The sequence below is a fragment of the Pecten maximus genome, chromosome 10 (genome assembly GCF_902652985.1).
Source record: "Pecten maximus chromosome 10, xPecMax1.1, whole genome shotgun sequence".
In the NCBI taxonomy this organism is placed as follows: domain Eukaryota; kingdom Metazoa; phylum Mollusca; class Bivalvia; order Pectinida; family Pectinidae; genus Pecten; species Pecten maximus.
In genome coordinates this window covers 17,805,000-17,823,063 of record NC_047024.1, presented here as the reverse complement: position 1 = coordinate 17,823,063, position 18,064 = coordinate 17,805,000, and the positions used below count along the sequence as shown (strand labels likewise).

Below are 18,064 nucleotides of genomic sequence, written 5' to 3'. Positions count from 1 at the left end.
ACATTAAATGATTATCTTGTTTATTCGTTTTGAAAATATAAGACACAGTGATTAATCAGACAACAGCAGTTCTCCCTAAGTCTTTGTAACAACTAATACAATATACTTGGAAATGTTCATCAGATACAACCCTTATATTTTTTGCCATACGGATTAAGTGTCAACTCATACTCATAACATAATGCATAGCGAAAAACGTGTTTAGGAGTGACATTAACACTGTCGAGTATCGATCAATTTTGTTTCGATGAAGATCTAGCTCTGTACTTGATAAACGATTTTCTCTGTTGATGTTGAGCTAATTGTTTAAGATGTATTACAGTCGAAATAATTTCAACTAAATTTCCTGAAAAAAACAACAACATATTTATCATTTTATTTTACATGTCGATAGAGTCTCGCACATGCTATTACTTTCACTATGGCAGATTAAAATTTCGTATATCGTCATTGTTTCAGTTAAAGATGCATCATATCTTAAACGTCATACTTGTATTTTGTAAGTTATCTCCCTTTACAAAAAAGTTCGTATCGATGAATAAAAAAACATCCTGGTCAAAAACGTTTTTGAGTTGGTTTTAAATGTGTTACCAATAAATTGGCGTTGGAATTGTTTCGAAACGCATGTCAGTTAGAGAATATAATCATTTCAATAAGGTATTACAAAGACATATAATGGGTCGAAAGTACTGTAAGTGTACATATTTTAGCGGTAATCTTATTTTGGCGATTTTGACGCTGAAAGCATTCCATTAAATTATGATTTCGCTAATTACAGTTTCTGTATATTGCTCTCTACAGCAAATATTGTATGTGCGTCAATTCATCATTGAGGTTATATGTTTAAATTCGGGTACGCGCCAAAATTTGAGGGCGCCAAAATATGTTCGTTTACAGTATACGTACATATAATTTATATAGTTTTGGCAAAACAGTTCTATCAATATATAACGAAATACATAGTAACATATGTAGGTATATAACTGTATACATCTTATTGAAATATTCGTTGTGCATAGCATATGGAAGGTGTAACGGTATAGGCTTATCAAATCAACAAATTTAAAAACAGTATTTTCTTTAAATAACAACAGGAACTCAGTCAATTACACAAAACTCATCGAGCAGGCACAATGGATAAATATTTCTATAAAAATGATTAAAAAGGAATTGTTGTATTTAATCTAAAAAGCCCTAGCAAATATCACATATATTACAATACATAGATACATCTTAAATACACACTTCATCTTCAAAACACCATTCTAATAAAAATTGTCTATGTTTATAGTTATTCTGGAAATGTCTTAATTACACACTTCATCTCTAAAACACAATACTAATTACAGTTGTCTATGTTTGTAAATATTCCGGAAACCTTAATTACACATTTTATTGCTTAAAACGATTCTAATCATAATAATTTTTTGCTTTTAGATATTCCAGAAATCTTCAATGCACACTTTATTGCTAAAACATTAAATAAATTATTTACTACGTTTTATAAAAATCCTGGAAACCACCATACCATAATTCGTTTGATCAATATGGTTGTTGTTAATAATAGATGTTGACATACCAGTGTCGGTACGATTCGTACTGACAGACGGTTAATATTTCAGCATAAGATTCCCAATCAAGGTGAGAATAATGGTTCCGTAGAGATAATTAGAATTAGGGTTTATTGTTCGCTTACAACTTAACGGTATCGATTATTTTCGCTGGCGCGCTAGCCTACATCATGCACATCAGTAGACAATACAGTGATTGATTTGACGATTTGCTGGATGTTTCGTTCCTATCACAGTTGTATTCCATTTCGTATTATTTCAAATTCCTGTATAGATAAACTTTCACTTTTAACATTTATTTAGGTATGAAAAATAGCATGAACATACATTTTATGTATGTAATATAAGTTATATGCTTTAAAAATCCTTTCAATAAATGTTTAGACATGACGAATCTCTCTACTCAATACTAATGATATTCCTGGAATAGCTTAAAGTCTCGTAAATGTTTGCTTCCTTAGACGGATCCACGTTTTTATAGGCGGAAGGTTACTTATCTATTTTTGTGGTGATGTTACATCATGTAAACATATACATACACTGTCATGTTTATCAAAGTGCACTGCATTTAGGCCATGAATTGTCCATCATTTATTAGTATGACTTGTAAAGTGAATATTCTCAACCATATAAATGTATTCAAAGAAACTACCTTAATTATTTAGTCATAATTCATTCTTCAGACAGCTTTTGATGCATTAATCCTCATTAAATATATCACATACAGATTTTCACCAAGATACTACCTCATAAAACCTGAAATCTATAAATAATCTGTTCAAGATATATGATGTTTCAGTATGATAGTTCTACTTCCAGATTTGAATTAAGAATTCCGAAAACAATATTCTTTCAGGATGCATAAGGTGTCAGACAAATATGATTATCTTTGACTATGGAGATTACACACACACACATGAACTATTCGATGCATATTTTAACTTTTGATGAGCTGTCCTTGCCAGAAATCTTCCTTCTTCGTATTCTCTACGGCTTCCTCTGGTAGTGAAAACGCTGGTTGTTCCTTGCATTTCTTCATAATTTCTTGTTCCTGTCGCCTTTTCATCACTCGCCCTTCACAGCAACTGTAACAGAAAGACAAGTTGATCAACCAAACAGTATCAAGACGTAGAGAGAAAATCGATAGAAGTTATCAGTAACTGTATATTACATAACGTTGCCACCTGAACTACCTGTACTAAAGGAAAATACTTATCAACGTTTGAAGCGACGCAATATAAAACTGTATGAAAGTGGCATCTTTATACTGGCCATCATAGAACCCCCAACACGCTCGCCCTCATATAAACATGACTGTCCCCTAAACGCCGTCCTCATATGACCACGACTGTTGGTGTCCCCTAAACACCGTCCTCCTATGACCATGACTGTTGGTGTCATCTCTAGACACCCGCCCTCATATGACAATGATTGTTGGAGTCCCCAAGACACCTGCCCTTATATGACCATGACTGTTGGTGTCATCTCTAGACACCCGCCCTCATATGACAATGATTGTTGGAGTCCCCAAGACACCTGCCCTCATATGACCATGACTGTTGGTGTCATCTCTAGACACCCGCCCTCATATGACAATGATTGTTGGAGTCCCCAAGACACCTGCCCTCATATGACCATGACTGTTGGTGTCATCTCTAGACACCCGCCCTCATATGACAATGATTGTTGGAGTCCCCAAGACACCCGCCCTCATATGACTTTGATTATTGGTGTAATCTCTAAAAACCGGCCTCGTATGACCATGATTATTTGTGATGCCCCAACCCCCACCCAAACCCCCACCCCACACACCCGCCCTCATATACTACATTCTAACAAGCAAACTAAGCAGATCATGTGATTTTTTAAATTCGATCCGATACTCGGCCTCGTGTGAGAAAAATAGCACTCGAAATATTAGTTTAGTGTAAAAGGAAAAGTATTATCGACTTTACCAGAAACTCTCCTCCACTTCATAATACTTCCTCTGGGTACAGTCCATACAACGTCCAATACAAGGGATAGTATCTCGCTTACACCACATCACGTAAAAGATGATGATGGCCAGCACTATCGTCGTCCCTCCTATCGCACACCCTATAATGATCATCTTATCCCATCTGTAAAATAAAGTAAAACAGAACCTTTACAGCAATACGTTTTATCAACTTATATGGATTAACCTTGACGATCAGGATGGCCACGTACATAATCATGTCTTCGTTTGGGCGGAATCCAAGAAAACCGCACAAGGACGGACGGGTTAACAGATTCCATTTCACATCCGATCAAGATTGCATTCTGTAGACTATTTGGGCATCGGGTAAAATTAGTTAGGCTCTGTGTTATTGTTTCAAAGGTGACCTATTTGAGTAAAAATTAGTATAGGATGGAGAAATTTTGAAATTAGCGCTGATTTTGAAACTTTATATAAGATAGTATGCCTCTCTAGAGATGAGAAGTTGTTATTTCATGTAATGTTAACTAATTAAATTTATTTCAAGCAATTTTATGATTACAAAAGTCACAATCTAATTAAAATTTAGATGGTCACGTAGTGAGAATGGCCATCTAGATTTTAATTAGATTGCAAAAGTCATGATCTACCAGACGCATCCAAGCTTTTAATTTATAAACAAAACATTTATGTGACGTCAAACTGTTTAAGAGAAAGTAAGAAGCATTCTATCGTGAATCTGTACAATCAAACAGGAAATGTAACCCCTAATTAAAGTCAAATTCCAAATCACTTTACATCACGTCATATAAACATATGAATGTTGTTTTTATTTCTGTTTCGTATGTTGTACAACAAAATTAAGAATAAGAGCAAATCTCAAGCAGGTAATAATTTCTTACCAAACTTCCCCAAACTGTTTTGCTCTTTCTAGCCATGCATTATATCATACATTATAAAACAAACTAAGGTAGAATACGTCACTTTTTTCCCTTTCGCACTATAATTGCAACTCAAAATTAATGTAACGACAGCAAAATATTAACAAATTATAGATCTGCTCGAAACCCTTGAAACATTCCAAGGAGTAACCAGGTATTCCGCAACGGTAAATGTCTTTTGCTTTATCGACGACAACTTTCATGTTCCTATAATAACCACTGATATATATTCACCCTCTTACATCGGTCCTTGACCTTAACATTCGTTTCAACAAGACGTTGGACACAATAATTTCCTCCAAAAACAAGATGTTTGACCTTGTCTATTGTATGCCATAGCTATTGACTTGTCAGCATAATACCCTGTGACTTTGTCTTATGTATATGGCGATGAACACATTAAATATCCCATTTCGTACAACCCGTCACATTGAATGTATGCCAATCTGGCGTTGGACACCTTACCTTCCTCCTTCCTTACAACAACCTTTGGCTTTATCTATCGTACAACATGACGTGGTTCCAGCAGCGACCATTTCATCAGAAAGGCAGTCGAGATAATTGCCGGAAGCGGTGGCTTCAAGAGTCGAGTCTATTATGCAATTGGGATCATCTGTCTTCGCTAAAAAACATGTAACAATATAATTTTAATTATAGATTTAGATAAAATTGATTAAATTGACTAATCAAATAAAACATAAATTGGTATGTGAGTATTAATTCATCCGAGAATGTTAATGCCTATGTTAAAGTCTTCTTTTATTACCACATAATGATACCGGCGGTATACAGACCAGATCGTGTTTGGTACTTTTTTTCCAAATACCACAGCATATTAACACTAACAAGTCAAAATCAAGTTGTCTTTGCTCTACTTAATTGAGTAATATGAATATGATATAATTTATACAAGTACATATATGTTTTTCAATTCTTGAAATGAATTGAACCAGTAATTTATCACATGTTGTGTTTGACTTTGATATTGTCAGCCGAAGAATAGAGAAAAAAATGTATTGCTGACATTAGTTTTAACTTAATTTTCACTCAAAATCGATAATACGGGGGCAGAATGTGGACAGATTGACCTGGAATCTTTTGGAAACGTACATTGAAACTAAGACCAGATAAAAAACATTTTTACGAAACCTTCCATGATACCTTACGTCCAACCCATGAAATGTCATGTACTTAAAATGAGAATAGGGGTGTTGGTAATGTACAGTAACTCTTCTGTCAAACATGTCAATGAACATTGAACAAGTGTATCTTAATATCTCACAAAGAGATCACATAAAGTATTCATCATAGTCTATATGAACCTTCATAAACCTGTGCTGTGATTTGGTATCACACACAAATGCTGAAAAGTGGCTATAAAATTAGATAATTGGCGAAAAAAATCTTATGATTGCCGTATAAAAATATTCTAATTAAGAAAATAATATGTATGAATTGTTAAAGAAATCAATAATAAAGCCATGCTTGTATCATGACCTGATATTACATCTGATAGAACTACATTTTTATACAGCCAATCTTTGTGTATTACTAGCAGCTCGGGTCGGACCATCACCATAGTTCAATACATCAGGCTCAACATTGCGTGACACGGTAAAGAAGTTCGTATATTGGCAGTCACACAATGGAAGATGGCATGACGCAGTAGCATGCTATACCAGAAGGTTACTACAGTAGAGGACTTGGAGGAGAGGTTCCTAATATAGATTACGTTGCGCTTTCGTTGGTTTTAGCCAAAAATGAAGGTTATCGTCTTTGCATATAATACATTTTCATACAGATATCTAAAACTGTTAAATAAAAGTAATCAACGTGCATTTACGAATAAAATTATAATTCGAATTCAAACTACATATAATAAGGGCAAAATAGGACTGTACATTTACAGGAATCCCCTTGACAACTACCAGTTAGGTAGGTAGGCGTCTTCTGCTCCATAGACGACACCCGCCATATTTGATTATATCCAGGTATATCACGTTTTCCAAATCAGTGCAAACGGAACCATCAGGTAGGATAATGAGCATTGCTTTCACTACGTTAAAGTAAGTATCCAAATAGTGGGGGGGAACACGTCGTCCTTAAGTTCGCATACTACTAGTAACACACCATCGTAATAACTAAAATGAAAAAAGCAGACGGTCAGCTTCATAAAATCAAGAGAAAAATATGGTCTTGTTATGTATAACATCAAAGGTTTATTGTTTTAAATATTTTGTCACCATGGTAATGTGAAGTTAGCCTAACCAACAATTTATTACAGAGGATAAAATATGTCACCATAGCAACGGTAAATGGCCATAGATACAACACTGAGCACCAGAACAGGACAGAAACACAATACCTCGTTACCAATTGTAAAAGGAATATAACCATGGCAACAGAAATAGACCGGGACAATAATTTGTTACAAACTGTAGGATGAATATCAACATAGCAAACAGATAATGGACATGAATCACGTATGGCAATCCATATTCTTCATGAACGAATGCATTCCTATAGCAGTAATGATAATATAGCACATATATAATCAAATAAAATACAGTCTACTAAAATATTTACACAAAAAAACTGATGGATTATAACTAGTCATCTATTCCAATTCCTATAACGGACATGTGGAACTTTTCCATTGGTTGTCCCGGGGTGTCAGAAGTCCCCAACGCCATGCCGAGGTGACGATAGTGTTCGATTCGTTGGACGATTACCATGGAGTATAGCTATACAAATCTTGACCAAACTTTGACACCACTCACTCAACGTACATTGTATGGCACTGTACTGATACTGTTTTCGCAAATATTTGTTTAAACAAACCGATGTTTATTATGAAATCGAGTATCGGTTAATGAAAACATTATAGACAAAATGTAATTAAAGCAAAGCTACAAAAGATTTACAAAAAATAAAATAACATAACTTCAAATCATTTAATGAACTTAAACATAACTACGAAATATTTTACACCAATTCAACTAAAACATAATTACAAAACATTATTCATATGTAGATATGCATGCACAGAATCTACCAAAATCTATTAATACAAATTACACAAAATATGATAATTATAAATATGAACAAAAAACCGTTGTAAACGCAAAAACAAATTCCTGTACTTGATAACAAAAACATATCATATCCAAATAAACCAAATATATAAACAAATACTATGTACTAAGTCGAATAAATTTCACTGATTCACAAATGGCTAACCAGCACATGTGTGGCATATCAGGCTATAAATACGACTCGACCTACCCCCATCACCCTTTCCCCGGGGTTGTATGCACGGCACATCGGCAATAACTACGACTCGCCCTACCCCATCGCCCCTCCACCGGGGTTAATGTAATACTGCCCTATCTAAATGCCCGTACCCCGGAGTTATATGAATACTTACTGGCAGCATGACTTGCTCCCAAAATGGTCAGTGTGACCAAAAAGCTCACAAGTTTGTCCATCTCTTGTCAGGAGGCGTCGGACATGATACGGCGACACACTATCTACAAAACACACTAGAAGTATTACATAAGCCTTGCTTTATAGGGCCCGGTTTACTGCTCGTTGATCGATAGGTACTCTTTAGGAGCGCTGCTTCCATATAGTCAATACACTGATCGATATCGAGGGCCGCACTCCATATCTAGTGTGTTGTTTCGGTATCGATCCGAAACACTCTGCCTCCAACTACTACGAATCAAACTCGACTACAGTTCGCCCAATACGTTTATTTGATGCTTTAGATCTCTTTTGATCATAGATATTTTGAGCATTCTTTATTGATTATATTTTGTGGCTGCTATGAGGTGGCTTTCCGTTATTTAGTTGGCTTTATTTAATAAAGGCAACTTATGTCAATACAATATTTAAATAAAAGAACAATACAAGACTGTAATTAGTTTATAAAGTATTTTATTGTGTTATTTTGTACAAATAGTTTAACAAAAACGTGTACCTAGTCTACTTTTCATTGTTACTTTTGGAGTTCTTTTAAATAACTGATGAGCCCGGAGCCCGGAAAAGGGCGAAAGCTGCTTTAAGTTGGTCGCTGAACGTTATTATTATTATTTTTTTTTTTTTTTTATTTTTGTATTTTTTCTGTACCAACTCCACTTGAATACAAACTTTTTCTTACGTTATACATATATATAATGTGCCTTCGTTTTATAGTTTAGCTCAAAGGTGGGATTTCAAGCGATGTTAATTTCCCAAATGCTCGGCCTAAAGATTTTTTTTACACTTAGAAAATACTCACTGATACGTTGCTTAGTGTCATCAAAGTTAGTTCCCTTTGCTATATATTTAACCCAAATTAATCGATGATGCACTTGCCTGATTAACTAATTACGTAACTAAATTACTAAACTAAGAAGGCAGCTTGCCATAAAACAGATAAATTGTCATTTCATTAACGAAATAGAGAAGTTTGAACCAAAAACTAAATACCAAAATACTAAAACACTAGGTATACCGCCGATGATATTTTTACTAAGCATTTTATGAGAAACGATTTTTTTTTTGTGAGCAAATGACATTCTGAATGTCTTTCATATCCAGTCCATCCATTATTATAAATTATTTAGCGTATATAGAACTTTATCACCTACCCTAACAATGCCCAAAGATCACATCTGTACCAAAGTGTTGATTTTTTTTACATTTGATGTGTGTCAACCCATTGAAATGTTGAACGAGACCGCCTTGTTACACTCCAAGCCCAAATGTACACAAGTGCCTTTCCTAATACACGTATATTGCCAACATGTAAAGGTCACGTCCTGAAATGACCATCATTGTTGATTATAGTTAGGATCTTAAATACGATACATTACATGATCGATAGTGACTAAACAAATCATGAAACAATATATCCCCTATACCCCAATCCTTATAACACAATCTCATTGTTCTTTTGACATTATTTTTACAACTACTTCCAGTCAATACCTTATATTTCCATGCCATGATTTGAATTACAATGTATATCGAAACGCTTCTATTATATCTATAAAATGGGATATTAAACACCAACTACAGTACCGTTCTATCAATTAGAGATATGTGCGTAGGTGCTGGTTGTAAAGTTGTCTTTAGGAGAGACATTGAAGCCAAGAAAGCATTAGACTCCCCCAGCACAATAGTTTGGTTGATGTTTCAAAAGCAGATGACAATGACTTAACTCCTGATCAAGATCATCTCATAGGAAAAGATCTTAGCCCTAACAACAGGGGCGTGTCTAGTCTTGTATTAAAAATAGCCACCTATATATTTTGACTATATAGGTATTTGTGGCTATTTCTTAATATAAGACCAGACATCCCCCCTGTGTCCTAACGTTGAAATTCACAAAGATGAAAGAGAAATGTTGACCTCCCAGCTACCTTCCAGATCAAAGGAAATCATCAATGATCTTTTGGAGATAACACAAATGCTATCAAATCAAGAGTCTTCCTTTACTCTGTGTTTCTCCTCTCTGGGTGATACAGATTGTTAAGCCTGGGCATGTTGGACAAGAACACAGTTTCTAGAAATCCTTTCATATTGTTCCTCCTCTATTGACACTGGTATTTACACTCCAAACCACGAGGATGCACTACTGTTGTCCTTGGTAACAGTGAAGACGGAAATATCGTGGAAATAGTCTTCAACTCTTTTAACATGTCAGTCTCTTAATACACTTTTGATATACTTAAAGATTAATTGTAAAAGTATTAGACATAACTAATATATCCTTTGTTCTATTGTTCCTCGGATGATGACATCTTATCAGAGAACACATTCTTGAGCACAACACAGTGTTCTCTGAAGTATTTTTCTAAGTGGGCGACTGTCATACTTGACGGTACATAATTATATCTTTATTTCAAAGAGTTCTGATCACAAGCTCCGGAGAATCTCCTACTGTGGTCAAAGGAAGCGGAACTTTTTGAAGGCCTCCGCCTGAAAGTTACATTCTGGACACAATAGGGCCTTTTCCTGGAAATGATATTGATGCGAAGATTACAAAAGCCATCATAGATAGTCTCCCCTGGCTGGAGGAAGATGGCAATATCGTTGTTGACCGAGAGTTTATGGACTGTTTGCCAGATTTGTAATCACGTGATTTGACAACATTTGTGTTGTCTTATCTAGAACCTGAGTAGACTCAACATGGCGGCTTACAAGCTAACCTTGATAATCCATAACTACATCCTTTGGGTAGTGCAATCACATCGCGGACGATGCAAGCAATTGCTGTTTTCCGAAACACATTTTGCCTCAAACGGTTTCATTGATGTCATCTATGCATTCGTTGGTTAGAATAGTAACATTCTGTGTCAATGGATCGGAGGACTCGTATATGTTAGAACACCAGAGCGAGAAGAATATACATGGCGCCGTCTGACAAAATGAAAGCGCGCCTTAGTGTTCACAACTTTTTAGCTCAGTGTGTGAAAGATGCGGTCTTGCCTGAAGAGCAAGTGACTATAACAATATTCGAAATACATACATTAAGCCATATTATTATAGAAGACAAAGTGTTTTTAAGTTTATGCAATTATTAAGTGTTCAAACTGTTTCTGAATAGAGTAAGCGAGGAAATTTCATTTATTCAGCGACAAAACAACTTAATAACGCCATATAACTGTTTAATGTACTATATGTTAGTTATACGTACATGAAATATTGTGTACTGCAACAATGACGTTATGTTTATTCTTTTATAATATATAGTTATACTAAAGTGTACGTATACATATGTTGTAATTGTGTATTGTGTCATGCTATATTACATTGTATTGTTTTGTAATGTCTCTCTGATGTGTTGAAAAACACAAAGAAATAAAGAATCTAAAATCAACCTTGATGCAACAGCGGATAATTGTGACTTTCCAAATTTAGACATGGAATATCTTCGGACAATATCCTCCGACACATTCCAAATATCACTGGCAGTTGGCTACATCAGTGAGCAACTCATTGATGATGGTGACTTCGAGACCTGGATCTATCGACACTCATGGGACATTGTACGATACATCAGATCCACTCAAGACATATGAGCAGTGTAAAGTACAATGTTAGGTCTCCATCATGACAGCTCCGACACCATTAATCCCAATGTGACCGGGTGGGGTGTGCTGCTTGATGTCTTCGGCAGTATGCTTCAGTGAGGTAGCACTATAAATCGGCAAAAGTTCCGGCCTATCACAAGGAGACTTAACACGAGTATACCGCAGCCTCTCAAGGCACACATACGCACTCACCACAAACATGCATACCGCACGCACGGGAGGCCGTCCTTGAATGACCTTGGCTGTTAATAGGACGTTAAACAAAATAAACCAAACCAAACCATTAATCCCACACAGGATTATTATTGCCAGTGTCCTACTGGACAGAGAACTATCGGGGTATGTGCCCACGTGGCCAGTATCATATACTATTTAGGATATTACATGCACCTGGAAACGAGCAAGCCTTTGCATCCAAAAGGCAAAAGGTTTAAGACAAACCTCAAGTAATATACACTGTATATACATGTATTTCGCTATCAACTGTCCTCTAACCAACATAAATATATCATATAGCGTTCTTGTCAGAATATTGATTCAGCATTTAATATTTGTGGTTATCGGGGAACATGGCGGCCATTTTGAGAGTGGAAATTTTACTTTAGTGGGTTATTAGTGTACGTGTCAGTCTGTGTACTAATAAAACCAAAATATCAACATTTTTTTCAGTTCACTTTACAATATTTCAATGCAAAACATATTTCCCCTTGTGCTCGTTTTTCTTTTCAACATCACATAGCAATATTTTCAATCAATTTTAATCATTGGACAAGTTATCCTATATTGTTAGATTTTTTAGCACATAATTACGGATGGAATGCAATAGGAAGTTGTATTTCTGACCTTCAGACAAGTTCGTTTGATGTAAAAACAACATGTTTTTACTCAAAATCCATCGCGTTTTTATCTCTAGTTCCTTATGTATTCAACAAGAGATCCCAGAGGGATCTTGGCGCCCACCATTGAATGATCTTTATAGGTTCCATGTCAGATTGATCTTTTCTCTACTTTTCCCTTCCTCTAAGTCTTACTAATCTGTGTAAATTCAGAAACAGCCCTCTAGTACTTTTCAAACAAGGGCAACCTATATATAAAATTTAAGATTTAGCAATAATGGCTGTCTGTTGGCCATGTTGTTTTCCGATTGGTCCCAAAATGCAATACCAGGGACCAAGGGGAACCTACATATGAAATTTCAGAAAAATCCCTTCAGTACCTTCTGTACAATAGCGATAACAAACTTCAATTTTCAAAATACAAGATGGCTGCCTGTCAGCCAGGTTGTTTTCTGACTGGTCTCAAAATCCAATATGCATAACTAGACACAGAGGGCAACCTACAAATGAAATTCAGAAAGATCCTTTCAGCAATTTCTGATAAATAGCGATAACAATCTTCAATTGTCAAAATCCAAGATGGCTGCCTGTCGGCCATGTTGTTTTTCGATTGGTCTCAAAATGCAATATGCATAACTACGCACTGAGGGAAACCTACATATGAAATTTGAGAAAGATCCCTTCAGTACTTTCTGAGAAATAGCGATAACAAACTTCAATTGTCAAAATCCAAGATGACTGCCTGTCGGCCATGTTGTTTTCCGAATAGTCTCAAAATGCAATATGCATAACTAGGTACCGAGGGAAACCTACATATGAAATTTCAGAAAGATCCCTTCATAAGTTTTTGAGAAATAGCGATAACAAACTTCAATTGTCAAAATCCAAGATGGCTGCCTGTCGGCCATGTTGTTTTCCGATTAGTCTCAAAATTCAATGTGCATAACTAGTCACTGAGAGGAACCTACATATGAAATTTCAGAAAGATCCCTTCATTAGTTTCTGAGAAATAGCGATAACAAACTTCAATTGTCAAAATCCAAGATGGCTGCCTGTCGGCCATGTTGTTTTCCAATTGGTCTCAAAATGCAATATGCATAACTAGGCACCAAGAGGAACCTTTATATGAAATTTGAGAAAGATCCCTTCAGTGCTTTCTCAGAAATAGCGATAACAAACTTCAATTGTCAAAATCCAAGATGGCTGCCTGTCGGCCATGTTGTTTTCCGATTAGTCTCAAAATACAATATGCATAACTAGGCACTGAGGGGGACCTACATATGAAATTTCAGAAAGATCCCCTTATTAGTTTCTGAGAAATAGCGATAACAAACTTCAATTGTCAAAATCCAAGATGGCTGCCTGTCGGCCATGTTGTTTTCAGATTGGTCTCAAAATGCAATATGCATAACTAGTCACTGAGAGGAACCTACATATGAAATTTCAGAAAGATCCCCTTATTAGTTTCTTAGAAATAGCGATAACAAACTTCAATTGTCAAAATCCAAGATGGCTGCCTGTCGGCCATGTTGTTTTCAGATTGGTCTCAAAATGCAATATGCATAACTAGGCACCAAGGGGAACCTAAATATGAAATTTGAGAAAGATCCCTTCAGTACTTTCTGAGAAATAGCGATAACAAGAATTGTTTACGGACGGAGGGACGGACGGACGGACGGACGGACGGAGGGACGGACGACGGACCACGGACGCAGGGCGATTTGAATAGCCCACCATCTGATGATGGTGGGCTAAAAATGTAACTCTTCTTGTTTTGCATATCTCATATCTAACATGTTATTAATACGTATCAGCATTCTCATGTCTAGTTTTTCAACAACAACAACAACAACAACAACAAAAAATGAAATGACTATAATGTATCGACCTTGTTAGATGTCACTCCAAACCCCTCTTCTCTCACACACACACACCCACACACCCTCCCTCACATACAAAGGGCGCTATATTCTTGCGTGTGTCCTGTTTAGAATTAAATACATATTCGTAAACGTAGGGCAACAGAGGCTACCAATCGCACATACAAGCCATTTTGAAACTCGACCTTCCATTTTATTTACACGATCGAATCTCACAAATGTTTTTGAATCTGTAATGATAAGCAGAAATTATTTACACTTCATCTGGTTTTTTTTTTTTTTTTTAAGTTGTTTGAAAAACACATAATCGAAAAAAAACTCTAGGTTTACACGAATTATATGCAAATCTGTATTCGTTATTGGTGGAGGGGGAGAGTTTCATCGTTAAAATACATTGCGTCAACGCCATTTCCATGTTACTTTTTAACATGGAAATTATTGAGTTACATTTTAGATTGATGAATCTTTTAAATCCATTTTCACCTTTTTGGGGGATTGAATAGTTAATATTGAGGCTGAAAAGTAGTACACGAGACAAAAATGTAAAACGATTAACCATACTGCATGTATTGCGAAATAAACGTACTTCAACTACAATGTAATTCATCAAAATAACACAACACAGATTCAATTTACGTTCTTTTAATCCCCATATGTATACATATCTGAAAAACACTTGATAAAAATATCATTTGAAATAATTTTGTTCTTTTATTTTAACCGAGAAATGTAGTAGAGTGCATAGGGTTTTATGTGGTCAGAATTTCCAGTGTGTGTCCACAGTTGGTGAGAAATCTCTGAAGGTCAAGGAATGTCATACGAGTAGCATACCGTTTATCCAACGGATGGAAGTTGAGGAGATCTTCTGTAACGCAAATCGACGGCGTAGCTGCAACTCTGACTTTCCCTTCTCTGTCTTCGTGTAAGGCTAACGGAGTCACCTCCCCTGGACACACACCTAGAATCCATGACACCTCAGTAGCAGAAGCAAAAGAAAAGTTTCTGTAAGCTTTAAGTTTTTGTCTCAAATATTTCAAATCAACGATTTCGTCTTCGTGACATATTACCAAATAAAAGCGTCCCTTTCTGTCTTTGAGAAATAGATTCTTGCAATAGATCGTGTCGTCAGCCGCGTCCCTGTGTTCTTTCGGTTCATAATTAACACTTTCAGTTGAAATACCCAGTTCTTCTAGAGTTTCAAAAAGTTTCAATGACCTTTTGTTCAGGTCCGGTGGCAATGTGCTTGATTTGGTAATTGGAATAGGTGAAACGTCCGCAACGGTTTTTATTCCGTCTTTTAGAAGAGTATTGATTTTGGAATTTTGAATTGTTTTGAAAATCTGAAAATCTGAGCTTGGAAACAAATATGAAAGAAAGAAAATCCCGCCCTCCCGTTCCCCGATCCCCACCCCCCGGGCCCCTTCGCGGGCCCTTTTCTCGTGAGTCGCCATTTTGACGGTGATGACACAATCCCCACCTTCACACATCCTCCCACTCGATTCCGTAACCGATCATTCCATGGATGTTCGTCTCCTTTAAAAATGCCATTGGCGTTTCTAGGAGAGTACAGATCCCATCAAGGCCAGGTGCATCCGTGCGATGTTGTTCGGGCGATCATCCATCATACGTTTCAGGTGTTGACATATCGCCCTTGGGCATTGGGCAGATATTGCCTAGCCCACATCTAGGTCCTTTCCGTCTCGGCGACCGAAACGCACGTGCATATCATACACGTGACTTTCAGCCATGTTTGTTGAAGTGCATGCACAGCATTCACTATTCAACTGTAACGAATCATTTCCCTGTCTTGACGTCCATTAGGTCCACGCCGCCTTAATACGCCATATTAATTAGCAAGTGGCAATTCCTCCAGGTCCAACGTCCCGTGAATTCCTTTACTTTCTCCTTAAATCACCATACTGATTTGTTGCTTCAGCACAACATTACATGGCGAGATTTATTGCTCTATCTTTATATCCCCATGTTGATTATCTCTAGAACATCGTGATTCCTGAAAAAAATGAAATAAGTCATTATTTTCCACTTGTAGTAAAAACGTTCCAGCCTGCTAGACGATATATATGTGTTCAAGAATGCGTAAAATATTGAATAACTTCATAATAACAATGTTTAGAAAATTGTTTTAACAAATAAAACAAGTAATTTTCGCGGAAACCAGCTTTCACACACTCAGATTCCCAGGGCGTAAACAGTATGAGCTAGGCAAACAAAGCCTAAATAAATTACGTGTATCAGCCCATTGGCGAAGATCAGCCTAGATAGTAAAAATTATATTCATTAATTTTAGTACAAACCATATACATTTGTATGTATATATATCTATAGACATTTACAACAGTGACCTTTTAGACTTCAGATCGCTAATGTACCGTCTGATTATAGATTAGATTTGTACATATTGAACTATTCTATCTTTCACTGCTTATCAAAAATCGAATAAATAAGGGTAGTAGGACTTCTACCTTTTTCTGTTGAGAAAAAATACCGATATAACTGGTCAGCAAAAATGGGGGAATATCTTTGATTTTAATAAAGAGAAATGGGGAAAAAATACAGTAATCCTTTTCGAACAACTCAAAATTCTAAACTCTGCTAGCTACAATTCAAGGTTAACCACTTCATTCTAACAACCTATGTATACAGTATAGGATTATCTAACAATCCCGATTGTAATATTTGTAATAGAGAAAGGGAGCCAATTCTTCATATGTTATGGGAATGTCAGGACGTCCAGATATTTCTGACAAGTCTTGAAAGATTGCTAGATGCAGTAACAATTTCATTACAGATTAATAAAGGAATATTGTTATTTGGAATGGTAAATAATACAGGCATTTATAATGGTGTCGATAACGAAATTGTTCTTCTAATTAAGCCTTATATCTACAGAACCAGAACTGTACACATTACTCTCTTTGTTACGTCTCTATAGTAAATGTAATAAAAGAAAACTGTGTGGTTGAAAATGTATTCCATGTGGTAAATAAGACCCATATGAATGGAAGAAATGGATCATACTTATAGATATTGCCTAAAACCTGACGCAACTGTTTACAAAATCTTCATCAACGAATAAAATTTTAATTACCCAGTTACTATCTAGTGATTTAACCTAAATTAACTCGGTTTAGAGTTCCTTCCATGATACGCCTGTTCTGAATAAGCTTCCCATATCTTCCATTCCATTCTTTCTCTCATTTCTGTCCTATCACCTGTTTCTCGTTCTTTCTTTTTCTCGGCCATTTTCCTCCTTATAGCAATACAGTATTATTTAAAATGAAATATTAACTTTCTGTATGCAGTCATTACGATTTTTTTTATAGCTTTTATGGTATGAGAAATATGACTGTATGAAAGACAAATCTGGTGTAAATGGGTTAGTATTTAGTACGAATGAACAATATTAATGTGACTGCATTGGAAAAAAAACTTTTGTAAATAAAATGAATATTTAAAAATACGAATTGATTTATTCAGAACTAGATTGTTTAATCTCTACAATAACGTATTAATCGTTTAATCAACTACATTGTACAAGGTACATGTACGTACGTACATTGCATCTAGTACTGATGGTTGTAGAACCATTAAATTTTACATACCTGTTGTTCAGAAAAACCTTGGGGAAATCAGTGTTCAGCACATGATGAACGATGAGATGTAAGTTTAGTAATGATAGTTTGGTCACCAACAACAAGGTTATATAGTAATCGTTATTTATTTTTAGAAAATTTCGTAATGACAAAGTTTTGCACATATAGTCTATAACTAATTTG

At 35.8% G+C, this 18,064-nt stretch overlaps 1 protein-coding gene and 1 long non-coding RNA gene across 2 annotated transcripts; both read right to left on the bottom strand.

Moving 5' to 3' along the window:
* Nucleotides 1-3: 3 nt before the first annotated feature.
* Nucleotides 4-8,052, bottom strand: LOC117335414. Its single transcript, XM_033895385.1, has 4 exons — nucleotides 7,897-8,052; nucleotides 4,935-5,091; nucleotides 3,527-3,691; nucleotides 4-2,656 (listed from the first exon to the last, which is right to left on the bottom strand). Exons 1-4 carry the CDS (start codon nucleotides 7,955-7,957, stop codon nucleotides 2,509-2,511), a joined length of 531 nt encoding a protein of 176 aa, XP_033751276.1. The 5' UTR covers nucleotides 7,958-8,052; the 3' UTR covers nucleotides 4-2,508.
* A 6,841-nt stretch (nucleotides 8,053-14,893) lies between these two features.
* Nucleotides 14,894-18,005, bottom strand: LOC117335413. Its single transcript, XR_004534400.1, has 2 exons — nucleotides 17,891-18,005; nucleotides 14,894-16,278 (listed from the first exon to the last, which is right to left on the bottom strand). It is a non-coding gene; the product is annotated as an uncharacterized LOC117335413 (long non-coding RNA).
* Between the last annotated feature and the right edge of the window lie 59 nt (nucleotides 18,006-18,064).